The 20415-nt window shown below is 43.1% G+C and overlaps 1 protein-coding gene and 1 non-coding gene across 2 annotated transcripts in view; both read left to right on the top strand.

The window, feature by feature from the left end:
- Nucleotides 1–20415, top strand: part of PolQ (DNA polymerase theta) — a 290206-nt gene that overhangs the window by 54568 nt on the left and 215223 nt on the right. Inside the window, exons 5-7 of the mRNA XM_080282250.1 lie at nucleotides 3909–4033; nucleotides 15598–15772; nucleotides 16212–16217. Of these exons, the coding sequence (XP_080138376.1) occupies nucleotides 3909–4033; nucleotides 15598–15772; nucleotides 16212–16217 (306 nt within the window). The remainder of the gene's footprint in view (nucleotides 1–3908; nucleotides 4034–15597; nucleotides 15773–16211; nucleotides 16218–20415) is intronic.
- On the top strand, nucleotides 7318–7436 carry LOC145412704 (5S ribosomal RNA). Its single transcript, XR_013899615.1, has one exon. It is a non-coding gene; the product is annotated as a 5S ribosomal RNA (ribosomal RNA).

Here is a 20415-nt window from a genome sequence, read left to right as displayed (position 1 = left end):
GTTCAGCAAAGGGGGATGGTCAGAAACTAAGTCTGAGGGCCAGTGAAGTGGGAGTTCCAGGTGTTCCTGTCATCAGCTTTCCATCCACCTTGGGAGTACCTCCCTTTTCAACTAGTGCTACAGTCTGTGCCCTGGAGCAAAAGCTTTCAATTGATGAATGCATTTTGTGAATCTTCAGTTCTGATGGGATTAATGTAAGTAGGAAGATTTTGTATTGACGGAGGAATAAAAAGGAAGGAATTAAGTGACTAATTGTATTTATAGAATGAAGAGGCTGGTCACCCTCATCTTAAATGTCAGGACCAACTTGCCTAGCCCCGGGCTTCTATGCTCCTCATGGGGCAACGTAGGATTAGATGATGGGTGGATGGATGGAAGAAAGTGTGTTTGTGTGTTTATTGCCAGAAGCCTTAATCCTGTAAGGGGTGGCCACAAGCTAATCGTCTCCATGTCGCTCTGTCCTCTGTCATTTTACTGCCCTACCCCCAGCTCACACCCTCTTCTCTCAAATACCTCTCCACTTCATCCCTTCATCTCATCCTTGGCCTCCCCCTCCCTCTCCCCCCCTTCATGTCACTCACATACTCTCTCTTCGTTAGTCTCTCGCTCTCCATCCTCTCCACGTGGCCAAACCATCACAGTATATTTTTAATAATACTTTCTATCACATCCACATGCACACCACAATACTCCTTCACTTCCTCATTTGTCAGTCTGTCTTTCCATGTAACTTCACATGCTCCTTTCAGATAACTCATTTCCACTGCTCTCACTCTTGACTTGTGTCCTTCCAACAAGGTCTAAACTTCACTTCCATATGTTAGAGTTGGTATCACAATCCTGTCATGCAGTGACTTTTTACTTCCATGCTCACTTCCTTATTTCTCAAGACAGCTTTCAAAGAACCAGCAACCTTTCTTCCTTGTTGCATCCTTTCAAGCACTTCATCCTCCAAACTTCCATCCTTGCTCATCACACTACCGAAGTACTTAAATGCACTCACATTTTCTGTTTCCTTCTCATCCAGCCTCACTGTACATTCAGTGACTTCATTTCTCTCGAAGACCATAACTTTACTCATCCCCACATCCACCTTTAGATTCTATTTCTTACACACACTCCAAAACTCATTCAGTAAGCCTTGCGGCTCCCCTTTGCCTACACATAACAATACAATATCATCTGCAAACAACACTACAGGAAGTTTTCAAATGCTGTCCTCTGTCATTAAGGCTGCTCCAACATCCACTGCCATACCTTGTACGTCTTTTATAACCCCATCCATATACAGATTGAACAACCATGGAGACATGACACATCCCTTTTTCAGTCTAACATTCAGATAGAAAATTCTCTCAGTTCATTATCCACACGCACTGCAGCCTTAACACCCTCGTACATACAGTATTCTTCACAGCATTCAACAACTACCCATATACAGTAATCCCTCAGTTATCCAGACATCCATTACCTGGACAGTCCATTTCCTGGACACTGTGATCTGGCTGTTCAAAAGCATTATTTGAACATTTTTCTTATTATCTGAGCAAAATCCTTGTGTCTGGGTGGAGATTTTGGCCATGCCAACATTTCTTGCCCAGACGGGCTGGAATAGCCCAGTGGTGACACACCATCTGGCTCCATAGTTTTACTAGTGTCTGCTAGACATCTTTGATCATTCTCAGTTCCTGCCCGACGACTGTCTAGTGAACAGCTTCTTTCCAACAGTTTTATTGCAGCACTCGTGGTGGCTTTTTTTATTGTTCCATACCAGCTTCAGGCCTTCCTATTCCTTGCATGCCTCTCCCTAGGGTGTGTAATGATTGCCCCTGCACCAGGGAAAAGGAAGTGGGTAGTGTTGACTTTGGGGAAGCATGAGATCCCTTGTAAGATTGATGCGGGATGGTTGAATCGTGAATATTGACGTTAATTTTATTCTAGCTTACTGTACTGTACCATGAATTTATTCTGTTTGACCATGATTTTATTCCATTCTTCCATTATGATTTGTGTGCCCACTGCATTTTTCTTGTGTAGCCCCTTTTTTTTTTTTTTTTTTTTTTTTTTTTTTTTTGGTCACTGCAGGGTTAGTGATTGCTTGTCTGTGATTGATGGGTCTGCTTGAACATGGTAATTGCCTGGTTGTGGTTTATAGGTCTATTTGGCCAGATAGAGTAGTGTTGAACAACAGAAACAAGTGTTGTGTGATGTACTTAGTGTCCATTTATACTGGCTTTCAAAGTTTGATTATGTAAGAAGGTGGGCCAGGGGAGAAGTCGATTATCTGGATGGAGCCACTACCTGGACATGCCTCTGGCTCTATTATGTCAGATAATCGAGGTATTACTGTGCTTCACGTAGCGTATACTGTATTGCTCATTCTGCGATACTTCTAGAGGCTGTTTTTTAGGCAAAGTGCAAGGCTGAGTTCAGTGGTTGATCAACATCTAGTACATGAAAGCTGTAGTACTGTACCCTGGCCAAAACCACCACCTGATGTGATAGTTTACATAGCTGTCTGATATGAAAAGTAACAACAGCCACAGGTATGGTCAGTTTGCAGATTTCTTCTATGAATGGACTTGTTTTAATAGGATTATGTCATGCTTCTGAAATAATATATCTTAACCTATTGAGCCCATGGAGGTCTTGATCATTTTCTTCGTGCCATCTCCTGACTTTTGAAATTCAGGAGTTAGATATTGCCTTAATAAACCTCTTCAGTATGAAGGGTCTTTCTACAGATGAACAGAATAATCCAGCAGCAACAGTATTCAACTAAACAGGAAATTTTCTAGATTCAGGGACTTTATTGCAAAGTGTGTTGAAGTGAAGGGTCACTGGTATAGAACCCACAAATATAGGTGAATAAGGGAATACGGATAACAAAACAAACAGGCCTCCTTCAGCCAGCAAACCCTTGATGGGCTAACTGTAGTTGCTGTTTGACTAAAGTAACTGGATATACAGCTTACTGTTAAGTTTGATAAGCTGGTTAGTTGGTTACTTCATATTTTTTGTGCAGATTTGATACTGGGATCAAAGTGTTTATTATGGTAGGCCCAATAGATTGCCAGTGTTTATTTCCCCTTAATCATTACATCTTAATTTGTACTGGTATGTGGTCATTCCTTCCATTCTTTATTACAGTTACATTGTTAGTTATCTCACTATCTTTCAGTTTTCTTATCTTGAGACTGTCATGCCATTATTCCATTTTTATTCTGTAATAACATTGTTTCATATATCCTCTGATGTTATTCTCTCCATAATGTTAGTCTTTGTACTACCTTCTTTCCGACATTAATCAAGTCCATTTTGAAACAGATATAACTGTAAGGTCATAGTCTTACTAGTTTAGGAGGCTCCATAGCATGCCATTCTTTCCATTTTTTTCTCTTTAATTATGTTTAGCTTGTTTATCTTTTCTTTTGAAGGAGCATTGTGGTGTGGATGTGGATGTGATAGAAAGTGTTAGGAGAAATACTTTGAGATGGTTTGGCTGTGTGGAGAAGATGGAGAGTGAGGGAATAACTAGGAGTGTGTATGTGAGGTGAAGGAAAAGGAGAGGGAGAGGGAGACTGTGGATGAGGTGGAGGGATGGAGAAGAGAGAGAGGCATATGAGAGAGACGGTTTAAGGTGGGGGGAGAGCAGCAAAATGGCAGGGGACAGGGCAACATGGAGGCGATTTGTGGCCACCCCTTATAGGAGTATGGAATTCTGGCTATAGATAGAGAAAGAGATGTTTTATTTTATGATATATGTGCAATATATGGCAATAATAGAAAGATAAAAATAGTGTAAAGGAGAATAGTTGGGCTTAATATGCAAAAGAAATGGTTCAGGAAAGGGTTAGAAATGCTCCCAAGCCCATCAGACTATGTCAGATCTCTTTTTTGTATTGTAGAAAATGTTTGGTGTCGCTGGTGTGCGAGTTGAGGGCTTCATGGGGTCACAGAGTCCTCCAGGTGGCCTCAGTAACACCGATATTGCTGTCTGTACCATCGAGAAGGCCAACAACCTCATTAACAGGTGAGAGAGAAAGAGCTTTTTTTTTTTTTTTTACATGATAGGCTAGTCTGTTCTTTAGGACCAGCAGTCATCCAGTGTGCCACATACCTGCACATGTCACAGCATCAGAATTAATACTGCATTACTGTACTTGGTGAGTTTGTGTTAAGGCTGTGTCATGTATGACTGGCGTGGTGGGGGCGCCCATCATCCACCCAATGAAAGACTACTCCAGGGTGACCCTGCATTGAGTGACAAGCCCAGTGATTTCCTGTAAGCCAAAAAATCATTTAATAAGCTGGGTGTTAACCATTATAACTAACCCATACGTTTCCTATGTGTCAGCCCCTCCCCATAAAACAACAGACTAAAATGACCGGCAGAATGCCTCGGACCCGGACAAACCTACAAGTGACTGACGACCAAGGAATGGACAAGGGACATGATGAGGATGGCAGCATGAAATGTGAGGAATGTAAATGATGAGGTGAAGGAGGGAGATTGTGCAGGTGCTTGAGGATGCAGAAGTTGACATACTGTATGTGGATTGACTGAGACCAAAATGGAGAGGCAAGAGAGTGAGAGTATGGATTGGGTATACGTGCAGGAGTTGGCGAGGATGAGAGGGCAAAGGAGGGTGTATGTATTGCTGTGTGCAAGAGATGGAAGGAGAATATACGTGAGTATGGATTAGTTGGTTCATGCATTGTGTAGATGAGATTGAAAGTTGGAATACAAGTGTGGGTGGTTGTGTGTGTATATGCCCCGTCAGAAGACTGTGCAAGCTGAGTGAAAGATGAGTTCTGGACAAGTGTAGAAGCATGCATGAAAGGGCATGAGAAGAGCATTTTTGATTGGAGATATGAATGGAAAAGTAGGGAATGTGGATTTGGATGGAGTTGTTGGTGGGTGCGGTGTGCTTGCAGAAGTGGGTGGGAATGGTAGTGCTGTGGTGGACATTATGCAGGGAGAGGATTGGTGATAGCTAGTGCCCTCTTTGGGTACAGAATGATCCACTGGTGTATGATATATAGCAAGTGATGAGAAGGATGGGTGGTGAGCTGGGTGATTGGAAGGCAGTGATTGATAATGTGTGTATGGATGAGAAAATGAGAAGATATTTGTTGGATGTGAGAGCATACAGAGGTTGGCAATTTGGACTCACCTACCACCACTTAGTAGTGGTGAGAATCAGAGTACAAACATGCTGGATGAAGAGAAGGAGAAACAAGCAGGAGGAAGCAGTCCATACAAACATAGTAGAAAGGTTGCAGGAGGATGAAAAAGACATAATATAAGAGAGAAGTAGAGAAGTGATTGAGTAGGTATGATTTGGAACAGATGGGGGAGGTGGAATCTGCATGCAAGGTATTCACAAAAGAAATCTGTGTAGCATGTGAGATGGTGTGTAGGGTCAAGAGAAGACAAAAAGGGATGTGAACAGCATGGTTGAATGAAGAGATGAGACAAGCTGTGGCATGAAAAAAGAAAGCATATTATGATTGCATGGGAAGCAGAGGCATGGAGGAGTTCAGAGATAGAATAGAGGGTTATATGTAGAGAAGAGGAGAGAGGTGAAAAGATTACGAAGAAGAGAGTGCATGAGGAGTTTGGAAGGAATTCGATCCTAAAGTGCAGGGAATGTAAGAAAATTTTCGGGAAGGAGGTTAGGAGAGTAAGACAGGGTGATAACGAAGATAGTAGGGAAATGAAAGATAAAATTAGCAGATTGCTGGTCAAGAAGGAGAAAAAGTGAGCAGATGAAGAAAACACTTTATGGAGTTGTTGAACATAACATAAGAATGAAAGTAATGCTAGTATAAATGGCTGGGGAATGGATGTGAGAAGGAGAGTGATGAGAAGGGAGGAAGAGATCAGTAGGATGGAATTAATGTAAGCAGTGTAGAAAGTCAAAATGGGGAAAGCCCCAGGAGTTGATGGAGTGAATGATGAAATGCTGAAGCATGGGGGAGAGATAGTAATAGAGATAGCAGTAGATGTCCAGATTGGCCTGGAAGGAAGGTAGAGTCCCCGAGATTGGAAGTCAGGTATAATTATTCCCCTGTACAAAGGAAAAAGGGAAACTGAACTGTGTGGTAATCATAGGGGAATTTATCTTCTTAATGTACAGTAATAGGAAAAGAATATGGTAGGGTACTTATTGACAGAGTTAGGGGTATAACAGAGAAATTAGTTGGAGAACACTGTCACGGGGTTTTTGTTAATATGCAATATTAAAGAATAATATTCAATAATACTTGATACTTTAAAATGTTAACTTGTCAGTATTAACAAAGAATTGACTTGCAAGAATCAAGCAATGATTACTTTATTCCGGCTTACTTCGCCGATTCTCTAAGGACGAGAATTTATAAACTTTCTCAACAGTAAACAGCAGAGACTAATTACTCACACATGCTGTTTATTAGTGCTGTTGGCCTCTGGAGAAAGTGACTCCACCCCTGACAATCAATAACTAATGCTATTAATGATAAACAGGTTCTTGCTGGTGCATTAACTCCTGGTTGCACAACGGATTTTAAGATTAATACAAAAGGACTGACCTAAGTACCAGTTATGAATAATGCAAAGCGTTTATGCAAACTCGGAGCGATAAGTGAAATAAGCTTAATGTGGAGAAATAAAACACAAGGTTACATAACATCAAGCTCAAAGAAAAGAACTGAAAATTTAGTAATTACAGTGAAACAAGTTTACGTTACATGTTTCAAAATGAATTCAAAATAACAAAGAGAATACACTCACTCACTCACTCACAAGCTAAACTAAACTCTTAAGCCTAGGAAAAAATGAAAAGAAATACTGGTCAGAGAGTGGGCTAAGCGGAATGGACTGGGCGTCGTTGCTGAGGAAGGATGCTGCCACACGCTGAACCTCTCGCTGATTCACGCTAGGTGAGGATTCAGGAACTCGCTGTACACACGCTGCTCCAAGCCGGGCCAACGAACCTAGTCCCACGGTGCTCTAATCCTGACTGGTTCAAATTATGAGAGAGGGGCGAGTGTTGGCCGCACTCTTGCTAACGGCTAATGAAATTAGTGTGAGCGATTCACACTCACAATAAATCACTCAGCGGAAGCGCTCATGTCGCGCGCAATGACGGTCACTTATGAAACAGTGAAAAATTGTTCTGAAAACACTCCCGACCGGGTGAATACATGGCGGTTGACTGAGTGATACTTCCTGGGATTCCACTAGAATTCGCGGTTTCCCACCAAAATTCAGTGTCACGAGTTTGTTTAGATATATGATCGCGCCAGCTCGTGACATTACGCCCCATCAAAATCAATGGCCATGCCACGTTGAGTACACCGCTTCCCGTCCGATCAGCGAAGTTAAGCAACGTTGGGTCTGGTTAGTACTTGGATGGGTGACCGCCTGGGAACACCAGATGCTGTTGGCATCCCTACGTGTCAAGTGGGGTTGGTGGAGGATTAGTGCCTCTCCCTGTAAAACAATTAACTCTTAAGCCCTTGACCACCCCGCTTGGGATACATGGCGTCTGGCAATGGAATATCAATTTTTTTTCCTCACCAAAAAAAATTTTCAATATACATACATATAAATCCTAACGCAGTCACACAAGATTCACACTGTGTGTGTGCTATCCTGCTACAGGAGAAAGTCACAGTCGCCAGTGAGCGAAAAAAAACTCGGATTTATGTTAATAGAAGCAAGAGTGAGGGAAAAACTCCGTGACGACGGTGAAAAATCCTGTACTCAGGTCAAACTGAGCGAAAAGTTCGCTACATTTACATTAACAACTAATTGTTATGTAGTGTGATGTATGTGATACAGTTGTGGTGTATCTGTACCTACGTGTAAAATTACATAATGCAAGTCAATAGTAAATGATGACGACGAGGAAGAGAAGAGGCGGCAGCATGCGTCAGGGACGATCAGCTGAACTGCACGACAGTGCTGCACCTGCCAGCTGCACCTGCAAAAGCAATCAAGGTGGAGCATCAAAAGTGTCATTTCTCTCTCTCTCTGCCTAGCAATCAGTACTTATGTTACAAAAAGTACACTATTTACATTATTAACCAGGAAACGTAGTCAAGGCGTCTCTGCAGGACATCAAACGCTGACCCAGTTTACTGGTTAAACCCTATACCTAATCAGCGAAAAGACTGGGCGTTTGTGCAGGACATCAAACGCTGCAATTCGCTAAATTAACCAGGGAACGTGGTCATGAGCGAAAAGACTGGACGTCTATGCAGGACATCAAACGCTACGATTCGCTAATGGAACCCAGTTTACTGGTTAAACTCTAAACCTAATTAGCGAAAAGACTAGGCGTTTGTGCAGGACATCAAACGCTGCAATTCACCAAATTAACCAGGGAACGTGGTCAAGAGTGAAAAGACTAGGCGTCTGTGCAGGACATCAAACGCTGCAATGCACTAGGGACCCAGTTTACTGGTTAAACTAACTCTACACTTACGATTAACATTAGGAAGCTGAGAATCCCTATGCAGTCTCGGGCAGGTCACATTTTAACACCCACCATGGGTGTGAACACTCCTGTGATAATTTGCATTCTCCTGGAATCCTCTGAGAGGCCCACAGCTCGAGACGTTCCACAAGGTAATTCATACACAGCTTCGGACTGTCTCTGCTGGGTTCTCGAACTTCCCCCTTAACATACAGTACATATGTATGTACAGGCCCTGGACATACTGTGTCCTATGGGGCCAACGGGCTTGACGTCAGGTCTGCACCCACATCACCACTGCCCTCTCTTTCAACTGACTCAGAGATTACGGGTGTGGTTTCAAACGGCACAGGAAAGACATGTCCCTGATTAGTGGTATATGGACACACATTGCAGGAACGCACAAAATTATCTATCTCTCGTCCCTTCTCTGGCCAGAAAAAGTCAGCACGGATACGGCCCTGGGTTTTCCTTTTGCCCAGGTGACCTCCTGAGGCTGAACAATGACCCCATTCTAACACTGCTTGGCGGTACTTAGCGGGAATGACAAACTGCAGTTGAACCTCGCCCTGGGGTGTTCGTGACTCACGGTACAGCCATCCTTGTTTGCGAAGGAACTTAGCTTGACCTCCTCGTGAATACTTTATCACTCTACCCTTTTGTTTCTTTCGCACGGCAGCAAGTGTCGGGTCAGAATGTTGTTCTTGAACAACAACTTGATTACGCATCAGATCTTGCGGCGATTCAGTGGTCACCGGGGTGATACAGTTTGGAGCCTCAGCCATGGCTCGCGTTACTGTAGCCGAAGTCTGATTAGCGTCATCTTCAGTGCAACTATCCTTGGCACCGGGAATATTGCCTATGATAAGGTCAAATAAGGGTTCTGGCATGATAACTGCAACTGTCGTACCAGTGTAAAATGGAGATGCCACCTGGATACGTGCCTCGGGGAACAATCTCGCTGATCCATCAATAAGGTTAGCTTGGATCTGTTGATCTGTGTACTGCTCAGGCTGAACTAGACTCTGCCTGACAGAGCAACCTGAGGACCCATTGTCTCTCAGGACCTTCACAGGAATGTCTCCCACAAACCCTGGCTGAACAAGGAAGGTACTGTCACCTGTGGGAGGGCCTGTGGAGGAAGCAGCCAGCCACTGATTTGGCTGCTGAACAAACGATGCAGCAAACTTGGTGCCCTGAGAATTATATACTTGAGGGGTCGTGCTCACCATCTGAGGAGCTGGAGCATTGACCACCTGTGGAGGAGGGTTCACTGTCGCTGGGGAACTAGTGAACTGTGGGGAAGTACCCATACTGCTGGGGACGACACCACCGTGCTGCTGCTGAGGAATGAAGGGTGCATTCGCCTCCTGCTTCCGATTCACTGGGGCTGTTGCAGAAAAGGATAGTCCCGACGGTCGGTTGCGTGGCTGATACTGCTGCTGGTTAGGGTACCTGTTGTACCTCTTCCACTCAGGTTTCTGGGTGTTTTGCCCCTGGTCCTTCTTCTGCGGTTTTGGACCTCGGCCATTATTCTGAGAACAGCCTTGTAGCTGGGGTTCAGTCTGAGACGGTTTCCCAGATTTATCAGCTTTCCCTGTTGCAGGTATGCTGCTTACGAGTTTGATACCCGTATGCAGATGCAAAAGAGCAAAACTGTTGGTCAAGTTAATGTTAAATGGGTATAATTTACATTTTTAGCAGTAGAATATGCTATGGTACTCATTTATTTTCAAGCATGCGCATAACATCCCACCTCACAGGGTGGGGGAGAGGGCTCAGATGTAACCCCCAAATTCCTATGTCTGAAGATTGTCAGTTTGCAAATTTGCCATGTACTGTCCTATGACTGACGATCGTAGGTCTGTCAAGAGCTGCCAAGCACTAAGCCAGCCCCGTTTATGACATAAATGGCTCTTACCCAATCAAAAGTAGGGGATGAGGTGGTTAGAAGGAAGATCCCGCCCACTCACCAGGTCAATGGAGAGACCCCCCCCATCCACTTCACCTCCCTCTGGCCGATTGGATATGGCCAGTTGTGTCCCCTCCCACCCAAACTACCCACCAATACTGCATCTACATCGTATGGGGGAGTGTTTCATGCCCGCTTCCCCCCTTCCCTCACCCCCTTTTATATCAAATGATGTGGCAATTTTCTTGCTATGATCGCTTTGTGTGTGTTTCCTCCTGCCATAATATCCCCCACACCACCTCCCCCACATTGGAGGTGTTTCTCATCCCCCCCTCCCCCCATCAGAGACCCTCCATCCCACCTCCACCTTCCTCCCTCCCTGCCTTATGTCCCGAATATGGCATAGTAATTTCCATCATGAGTGCCGTGTGTCTCACTACTAACACCAAAATAACCCCCCACATGAGAAACAGGGGCTTGGAAGAAGTTGAGAGACGGAAGAGAGAGTTATATATAGAAAGGAAGAGAGAGGTGAAAAGATTAGTAAGAGAGAGTTTGAAGAGAGTGGATGAGGAATTTGGAAGGAACTTGAGTGTAAAGTGGAGGGAATGTAAGAAAATGTTCTGGAAAGAGGTAAAGAGAGTTAGCCAGGGTGCCAAAGAAGTTATTTGGGGAGTGAAAGATAAAAATGGTAGATTACTAGTGGAGACGAGAGAAAAAGTGAGCAGATGGAGAGAACACTTTAAGGAATTTTTGAACATAGAGAATGAAAGTATTGCAAGTACAGTATAAGTGGATGGGGAATGACTGGGAGAAGGAGGGATGTGAGAAGACAGAAGAAATCAGTAGGATGGAAGTTGTGGAAGCAATGAGGAAAGTTATAATGGGGAAATCCCCAGGAATTTATGGAGTCAATGGTGAAATGCTGAAGCATGGGGGAGAGATAGTAGAATGGATGTGGAAGATGTGCAATTGGCCTGGGAGGAAGATAGAGTACTGGAAGGTTGGAAGTCAGATTAATTATTCTCCTGTACAAAGGAAAAGAGGAAAATGAAGTGTGTGGTAATCATAGGGGCATTTGTCTTAGTGTAATAGGAAAAGTGTATGGTAGGATACTTACTGACAGAGGTATGGAAATAACAGAGGATTAGGGAAATAACAGAGGAATTAGTTGGACAAGAACAGGGGGGTTTTAGGAAGGGAAGAGGTCATGTAGATCAGATATTCATTCTTAGATCTTTAGTGGAAAAGTTTCTAGAGAAGGGAAAGAAGTTGTGTGCAGCCTTCATGGATTTGGAGAAAGCACATGACAGGGTGGATAGACAAGAATTGTGGAAAGTATTAAGGATATAAAATTATGGAGTAGATGGGAAGTTGTTGAATGCTGTGAACTGTATGTATGAGGGTGCTAAGGCTGCAGCGCTTGTGGATAGTTAACTGTGTGAGTTTTTCTATTTGAAGGTTGGATTGAAACAAGGATGTGTCATGTCTCCATGGTTGTTCAGTCTATATATGGATGGAGTTATAAAAGAGATAGAAGGTAGGGCAGTGGATGTTGGAGCGGTCTTAATGAGAGAGTTCAGTGTTTGGAAACTCCCTGTACTGTTGTTTACAGATGATACTGTGTTAAGTGAAGAAGAAGGGGAGCTGCAAGGCTTGGTGAATGAGTTTGGTGAATGTAAAGGTGAATCTAAAGGTGAATGTAGGGAAGAGTAAAGTTATGGTCTTCAAGAGAAGTGATTTCAGTGAATGTACAGTGAGGTTGGATGAGGAGGAAATGGAAAATGTGAGTGCATTTAAGTAATTGGGTAATGTGATGAGTAAGGATGGAAGTTTAGAGGGTGAAGTGCTTGAAAGGGTACAACAAGGAAGAAAGGTCGCTGGTTCCTTGAAAGCAGTGATAAGAAACAGGGAAGTGAGCATGGAAGTGAAAAAGTTACTACATGACAGTATTGTGATACCACCTCCAATGTATGGAAGTGAAGCATGGATTTGTTGGAAGGACAGAAGTCAAGAGTGAGAGCAGTGGAAGTGAGTTATGTGAGAGGAGCATATGGAGTCATGGAGAGACAGACTGACAAATGAGGAAGTGAAGGAGCATTGTGGTGTGGACGTGGATGTGATAGGAGGCATTGGGAGAAACACATTGAGGTGATTTGGCCATGTGGAGAGGATGGAGAGTATGAGACTGATGAGGAGAGTGTATGTAACTGAGGTGGAGGGGGGAGAGGGATGAAATGGACGGGTGGAGTGGAGAGGTATATGAGAGAGGGGCGTGTGAGCTGGGAGCAGGGCAATAAAATGGCGGGGAAGAGGGTTACATGGAGGCGATTTGTTTGTGGTCACCTCTTATGGGATTAAGGCGTCTGGCAATAAATAGATACTGTAGATAGACAGATAGGTAGACCACTTCTTCCCTGCATTGGGGGTATGTCACACCCTTGCCTGAGACCCCCCACCTCACCTCCACCTCCCACCCTCCCTATCCTTTTTCCCGAATATGATGCGGGAATTTCACTGCCATGATCGGTCTGTGTCTGCCTACTCTCACAAAAATTACCCTCCCACCACCTCTCTCCCACATTGGAGATATGTTTCTCCCTGCCTGAGACCCCACACCCATCCTTCACTGCATTCCCTCCCTAGCCTGTGTCCTGTATATGATGCTGTAATTTCCCTGCTATGGTCCACTTCTAATCCTTGCTAAATAACTTTGATTGGTGCCTAGAAAGGTTTGTTATAAGTTTATAGTTGTTTATTTAGGGTTGTTAGTTGAAAGTTTTTTTTTTTTTTTTTTTTTTGCATGCTGACTCCTGCACTTTATTTCATCAATAGAAACATATTTTAGCTTGATTTCATTCATTCATTCATTCATTGCCAGATGCCATGTATCCCAGAAGCGGGGTGGCCAAGGCTTGGAGTTAATTGTTTTTATTTCATTGATTTTGGTAAGTTTCTTTAGCAAAAAATAGTTTTTTCTCTGAAAGTTTATTTTTTGCCTTCTGTTTTTACTCGCATGCTGACTCCTACACTAGCTTCATCAAGTGTAAGACATTTTACATCGATTTCATTTATTTTAGCAAGGTTCACTAGTGAAAATTAGGTTTTTGCTTATTTTTTCTAGTCTCTCTCTCTTACTACCAGGGGGGGACTTATAATATTTGAAAATCGGTTTTGCAGTAACCATTATGCCTAGGGGATTGAGATTGGCATTTTCAAGTGTGTAAATTCAGGCTCTTCAGAGCTGTAGGGAAAAATTTTTCCTTGGTAAAAGTTGAAAAATCGACCCCAAATTGTAGCTAGGGTGGAACACAGCCTCGGAAAAATGAGGTCTTTAGGGGTTAATGGACCTGGCTTTCCCCTAATTAGTTCGTCATAGCGAGGATCTACTGTAAGTGAAGAAAATATTGTGTACCAAAAAACTAGACATTTTAGAGATTGCATTAATAAAAAAACAATTGTAAAGTGACAAAATGGTGCTACAAGTTAAAATCATATAAACAGTGTGTTGAGGTGTCCATGAACAAGGAAAAAAAAGTATGTAATTGGGAAAACTGTCAGCAGCCACGGGTCACATAATCACTCATACATCTTTCAAGCCACAGGAACCATCGCTTCACCTCGCAAGCCTAACCATTCAGACTTTATGCAGTATTTTGTTTTTATCTTTATAAATGTCCCTCATGTACATGCATTAGATAGCCATTCCATGAGCTGTTAAGTAAAAAGCGGGTTTTGAATCCTTGTCTCGGGTGCTTGTCCATATATTCATCGTCTGACTTACTTCATCCCTTATCAGCATCAGCACTAATTTTTTTCTACACACTTGTTCACCATATTTATCCATCATCTTGACTAGTTATGCCTCTTCTTACATTTAGACATACTCACATATACCTGTACCCATTTCACCACCCTGTCAGGTGATGGAGAAGGGCATCTTTGCAAAGTGACATTGACACAGAGTAGCTGGATGGCTTTGCTGACTGAATATACAGACATCCCTCTACTCCCTCCCTATCCCCTGAAAGGGAGATGGTGGACTGCAAGGGGGGAGAAACTTCAGCCTGCAGCCTACTGGGTTCACATTTCAGATAAACCTAAAGTTACGGCAACAGTACAAACTCTCAAATCTGAATTACTTTGGCCCAAAGGCTGTTCGGAAAATGGAATACTTTATTTTGGAAAGTAGAATCATAACTGTGAGAAAATCATGTAAAAAACAGTCTACAGTACCATGAACAATAAGTGCAGTAAAGTACATTTCATTAGTATTGTAATACATACGTCATTTTGTTATACATGTCCACAGAGAAACTTTGGCTTCAAATAGGCATTAGTTATGCAAGTACAAATGATATAAACATCCCCTTATTGCATGAAAAAATATTTTGGAAAGTGGATGCTTTTGGAAAATTGGTTTTCAGATTTGAGAGGTTGTACTGTACTACTGTACTGTTAATGCTACCACTGCCCTATTGGACACTGGAAAGGTACACCTTTTCTTGGTGGCATTGATACAGCTGGGTGGCAGAGCTCCCTGGTTGTACAAGTCAAAAACCTTGCAGCTTCTTCTTTATTCCCTAAGAGGAGGATAGTTGGCTGCTGAAGATGGGCAGCTTCAGTCAGCAGTCCACTGGATTTGATTTTAGGTGAGCCTGGGGTAACATAAATTACCACCATCACCCTATCAACATCTCATTCTCAGCATATGACCATATTACGTAGCACATTGTCCTCTGTTATCATCAATAGACATCATAACTGCGGATCATTCATGAATCACATTGTTTCTTATCTTGTCCAATGTACACAACACATTTTCTGCAACAGATCAATTTCTCCTGTAGTTCCTCTTATTTTTATTTATTTATTTTATTTATGTATTTTTTTTGTTGCTTACCAACCTCTGTGTTAAACTGGGCACTAACACTCCTTCATGCAGTCCTCTTGCAATGTCCAAATTTAGACCTATGTTTTGTATCAAGGCCTTCGGATCACTGGTCACCTTTCTTTTCTGAGCCACTTCTTTCTTAATTCCCTTTACACATTTACTGTTAAATTCTATCCATCTATCTATTGCCAGACTGGTTAAATTCACTGTCCACTTATTTGTCTCCATTTATCAGTACAGTATAGCAATAGTTAAATTCCCTCTCATTAGCCATGACTTTAATCTCTTCCACAATTACTATATTCAGTTATTATGTTTGCCAGACTGGTAGAGGAGGACATGAATGGCATCAGTCATCAAAAGAAGACCAGGAAAGGTAAAGGTGGGTCAGTGGGTCTTGGCAGTATAGGGGTGGTGGTGGTTGATGAGCTGCACCTGGTGGGGGATCAACACCGTGGATACCTGCTGGAGCTGCTTCTCACCAAGCTTACCTTCCTGGCTCACTCTTCACGCCACACCAACGTGAGCTGCATCATTATACCATTGTTACTATGTATCATTAATATGTCACAATACTGTAATTGTAAGTGTGTAAATGTGCTTCAAGTGCTAGTGAATTCCTTAGGAAGAACTGGTGCTTTTGGGATATAAAAGACAGATTATTGTTTATTGCTTTATTATTGTTATTATTATTATTATTATTATTAGTATTACCATCATTATTATTACTATTATTAGTGTGATGAGTAAGAATGGAAGTTTGGAGGGTGAAGTGCATGAAAGGGTGCAGCAAGGAAGAAAGGTTGCTGGTTCTTCGAAAGCATAGATAAGAAACTGGGAAGTGAGCATGGAAGTGAAAAACTTACTGCATGACAGTATTGTGATACCAACTCTAACATAGGGAAGTGAAGCTTGAACCTTGTTGGAGGGACACAAGTCAAGAGTGAGAGCAGTGGAAATGAGTTATTTGAGAGGAGCCTTTGGAGTCACATGGAGAGACAGACTGACAAACGAGGAAGTGAAGGAGCGATATCGTGTGGATGAGATAGGCAGCCTTAGGAGAAACACTCTGAGGTGGTTTGGCCATGTGGAGAGGATGGAGAGTGAGGGACTGACAAGGAGAGTGTATGTGAGTGAGGTGGAGGGGGAGTGAGGGAGGGGGAGGCCAAGGATGAGATGGAGGAATGGAGTGGAGAGGTATATGAGAGAGTGGGGTGTGAGCTGGGAGCAGGATGGTGAAATGGCGGAGGACAGAGGGACATGGAAGCAGTTTGTTTATGGCTACCCCTTACAGAATTAAAGTGTCTGGCAGTAGGTAGATAGAGTATTACTATTATTATTATTTATATCATTATTATTATCATTATTATACAGGGTGGGCCAAAAGTAGGTATATAGTATCGATCATGTTTAGTCTCTTAGGTGCTCGAAATGTCCTCCATCAACATTGCTACATTCCTGGAACCTGACCCGAACACTATGACACACTGTAATGCACAAATTCCTGTTAGCATCAGTGTCCATAAATGTTTGCAAGATGTACGCCTTCAATTCATCCACTGTGTGGGGCTTCCTTGCAAAAACCTTTTCCTTTACTACACCTGCCACGAAGAAGTCCAAAGGTGTCAGGTTGGGTGAACGTGGCAGTCAGTCAATGCTGCCATGTCACCTGATCCATCGCTGTGGGAAGGTGTTGTCAAGGTGGTTGTGTACCATCAAAGCAAAATGAGGAGGGACCCAATCTTGTTGAAAGAACGGTGAAGTCAACCCTGGTTGCGAGTTGTGGCATCACCATTTTGCGCAGCATGGTTAGGTAATTGTTGCCACTCACAGTTGTATTAAAAAAACCCTGACCCCATGATAACATCGCTGGACAGTCGATCCCACACAGTGATGCCTGGCTGGTTCAGTTCAGTTGTGATAGTCACTTGAGGATTTTTGTCTGCCCTGTACACACAATTATGCCTGTTCATGTGGCCTGACAACTTGAAACAGACTTCGTTTGACCAGATGATCTTATCAAGCAGGTCTGGTTGATGAGAAACTTGGTTATGCATTATCTCACAGAATTACAGCCAACGGTCTGAATCATCTTCCAGAAAGTTATGTAAGAGTCTTGGATGGTACAGCTTCAATTTCAGTTTACACATTAAGCGTCGCAAGGACGTTCTTGGTATTGATAGCTCCTGAGATGGACGTTGCATGGACTTTTTTGAACTGCTCACGAATGTCAGGGCGATTCCCATTCCGTTCTCCTCTGTCACAGATGTCCAAGGATGTTCAGATTTTGGTGCATTAACCACTGAACCAGTTGTATCAAATTTATGTCTGATATGATAAGTTGTCAGACATGCTGGTGTAGTGTCAAGTACAGTACCTCTTGCCATTCTGTGCGCACCGTCACGGCATTTTCAGACTTCCAATACTGCTTCAGAATCCACTTTCTTTGTTCTTCACTCAGATTCCCTGCCATCGTTCTCAATACCTGTAAAATAAAAAGAAACAGTAAATTAGAATATACAAAAAAAAATTAAATAATTTTAGAAACTGTATAACTAAACATGACCCGATCAGTACTGTATAACTACAGTACTTTTGGCCCACCCTGTGTTATTACAGTGTGATTATCATTCATCATCATCCGGACCTCCTTTCCCACCCTAAGGCGAGGTGAGGAATAGCAGCATTTAGACAGCCAAGTTTGCCCGTTTCAGTGGGCCATGCTTCCATTCATTCATCATTGAAGTCTATGGAATCCTGGCACCATCTGATCGGCCAAAAGATTTCACCACGTACTGTAGCTTCACATATACCTATCCGATAGAGCCAGCCCAAATGCTGTTGTGTTAAGAAGGAGTGCCAAATCCCCGGTCATGCGCTTCTCTGCACAAAATTATGGTACATCAGGAAACTATTTACTATGCTGGGTGGTAACCATATAACCAACTTATGGCACCTGGTGGTTTAGTGGGTAATTAAATTACTCCCATATAACCAGATTATGGCGCCTGGTGGTTTCGTGGGTAATTAAAGCTCTCCAATTGGATTGAGCCTTTACAGGTTTATATCCAAGGGGTGGTTTGGGTTTATTGCTCATGTAATGCCACTCAGGGATGAGTGAGGCTGGTCACTCTCATCTTGAATGTCAGGACCAACTTGCCTAGCCCCGGGCTCCTACGCTTCTCATGGGACAACACAGGATCAGATGATCATGAAGATGATAATGATTAAGTTACTCCAATCGGATTGAGCCTGGACAGTTCTATATCCAAGGGATGGTTGGGGTTTATTGCTCATGTGCTACTCAGGGATGAATGAGGCTGGTCACTTTCATCATAAATGTCAGGACCAACTTGCCTAGCCATGGGGTCCTGTGTTCCTCATGGGGCAGTTTAGGATTGGATGATGATGATCATGATGATGATCTGTCTATCTATCTATAGTCCGATGCCCTAATCCCGCAAAGGGTGGCCGCAGACAAAACACCTCCAAGTCGCTCTGTCACCCACCATTTGACCCTCCCCCTAACTCACTCCCCCCTCCCTCATATACCTCTCAACTCCATCCCTCTACCTCATCCTCAGTCTACCCCTCCCTCTTCCTCCTTCCACCTCACCCACATACACCTTCTTAGTCAGTCTTTCATTCTCCATTCTCTCCACATGTCCAAACCACCTCAGTGTATTTCTCCTAATCTTCTCAACCACATCCACATCCACCCCACAACGTTCCTTCACTTCTTCATTCGTCAACCTGTCCCTCCATGTCACTCCACATGCTCCTCTCCGGTAACTCATTTCCACTTCTCTCACTCTTGACTTGTTCCCCTCTTACAAGGTCCACGCCTCGCTTCCATACGTCAGGGTAGGGATCACAATACTATCATGCAGTGACTTCTTAACTTCCATACTCACCTCCCTATTTCTCATCACTGCTTTCAGTGAACCAACAACCTTCCTTCCCTGCTGTACCCTTTCACGCACTTCATCCCCCAACGTTCCATCCTTACTCATCTCACTACCAAGTACTTGAATGCACTCACATCCTCCATATCCTCACCATCCAACCTCACTGTACATTGTGTGACTTCATTCCTTTCAAATACCATAACTTTACTCTTGTTTACTTTAACTTTCAGATTCCTCTTCAAACACAGTCCCAAATTATTCACCAAACCTTGCAACTCCCATTCATCTTCACTCAACAATACTGTATCATCAGCAAACAGCAACACCAGATTCTTCCAAATCTCACCTTCATTGATTAGTGCCAGCCCCACATCCACTGCCCTACCTTGCACTTCCTTTACAACCCCATCCATGTATATATTAACAGCCATGGAGACATCACACAACCCTGTTTCAGTCCCACATTGAGATCAAAGAACTCACTCAGCTCACCATCCGCTCAACCCTAGCCCTAGCTCCTTCGTACATACTCTTCACAGCACCCAACAATTTCCCCTCCACTCCATATATTCTTAATACCTTCCACATACCTTGCCTATCTATTCTGTCATAAGCTTTCTCCGGTTCATGAAGGCAGCATATACTTTCTTTCCCTTCTCTAGATACTTCTGCACTAAACATCTTAGAACAAATATCTGATCTACACACTCTTTTTCCTTCCTAAATCCCCCTTGTTCTTCAACTAGCTCCTCTGTCATATGCCTAACCTTGTCAATGAGTATTCTTCCATATATTTTTCCAATCACACTAAGAAGGCAAATACCCCTATGGTTACCACATACTTCTCTCTCCCCTTTTCATTTGCATAAAGGAACAATTATACCTGATTTCCAGTCCTCTGGAACCCTTCCCTCTTCCCAAGCCAATCTTCCCATCTTCCATATCCACTCCACAACAATCTCACCCCCAAACCTCAGCATTTCACCACACACACCATCAATTCTTGGGGTCTTTCCCATCCTGATCTTCTTCATTGCTTCCACTACTTCCGCCCTATTGATCTCTTCCTCCCTCCACTCAGCTCTTCTTCTCCCAGCCATTCCCCAACCACTTATACTCTCTCTGCTCTCACACTCTACATTCAACAAATCCTCGAAGTGCTCCTTGCATCTCCTCAATTTCTCTCTCTTCTCCACCAACAATCTATTATTCCTATCTTTGACTCCCCTACTA

This window comes from Coenobita brevimanus, chromosome 93 (genome assembly GCF_032717465.1).
Source record: "Coenobita brevimanus isolate Jiangsu-jjx chromosome 93, ASM3271746v2, whole genome shotgun sequence".
NCBI classification, from domain to species: Eukaryota; Metazoa; Arthropoda; class Malacostraca; order Decapoda; family Coenobitidae; genus Coenobita; species Coenobita brevimanus.
This window is presented reverse-complemented; position numbering and strand designations above follow the sequence as displayed.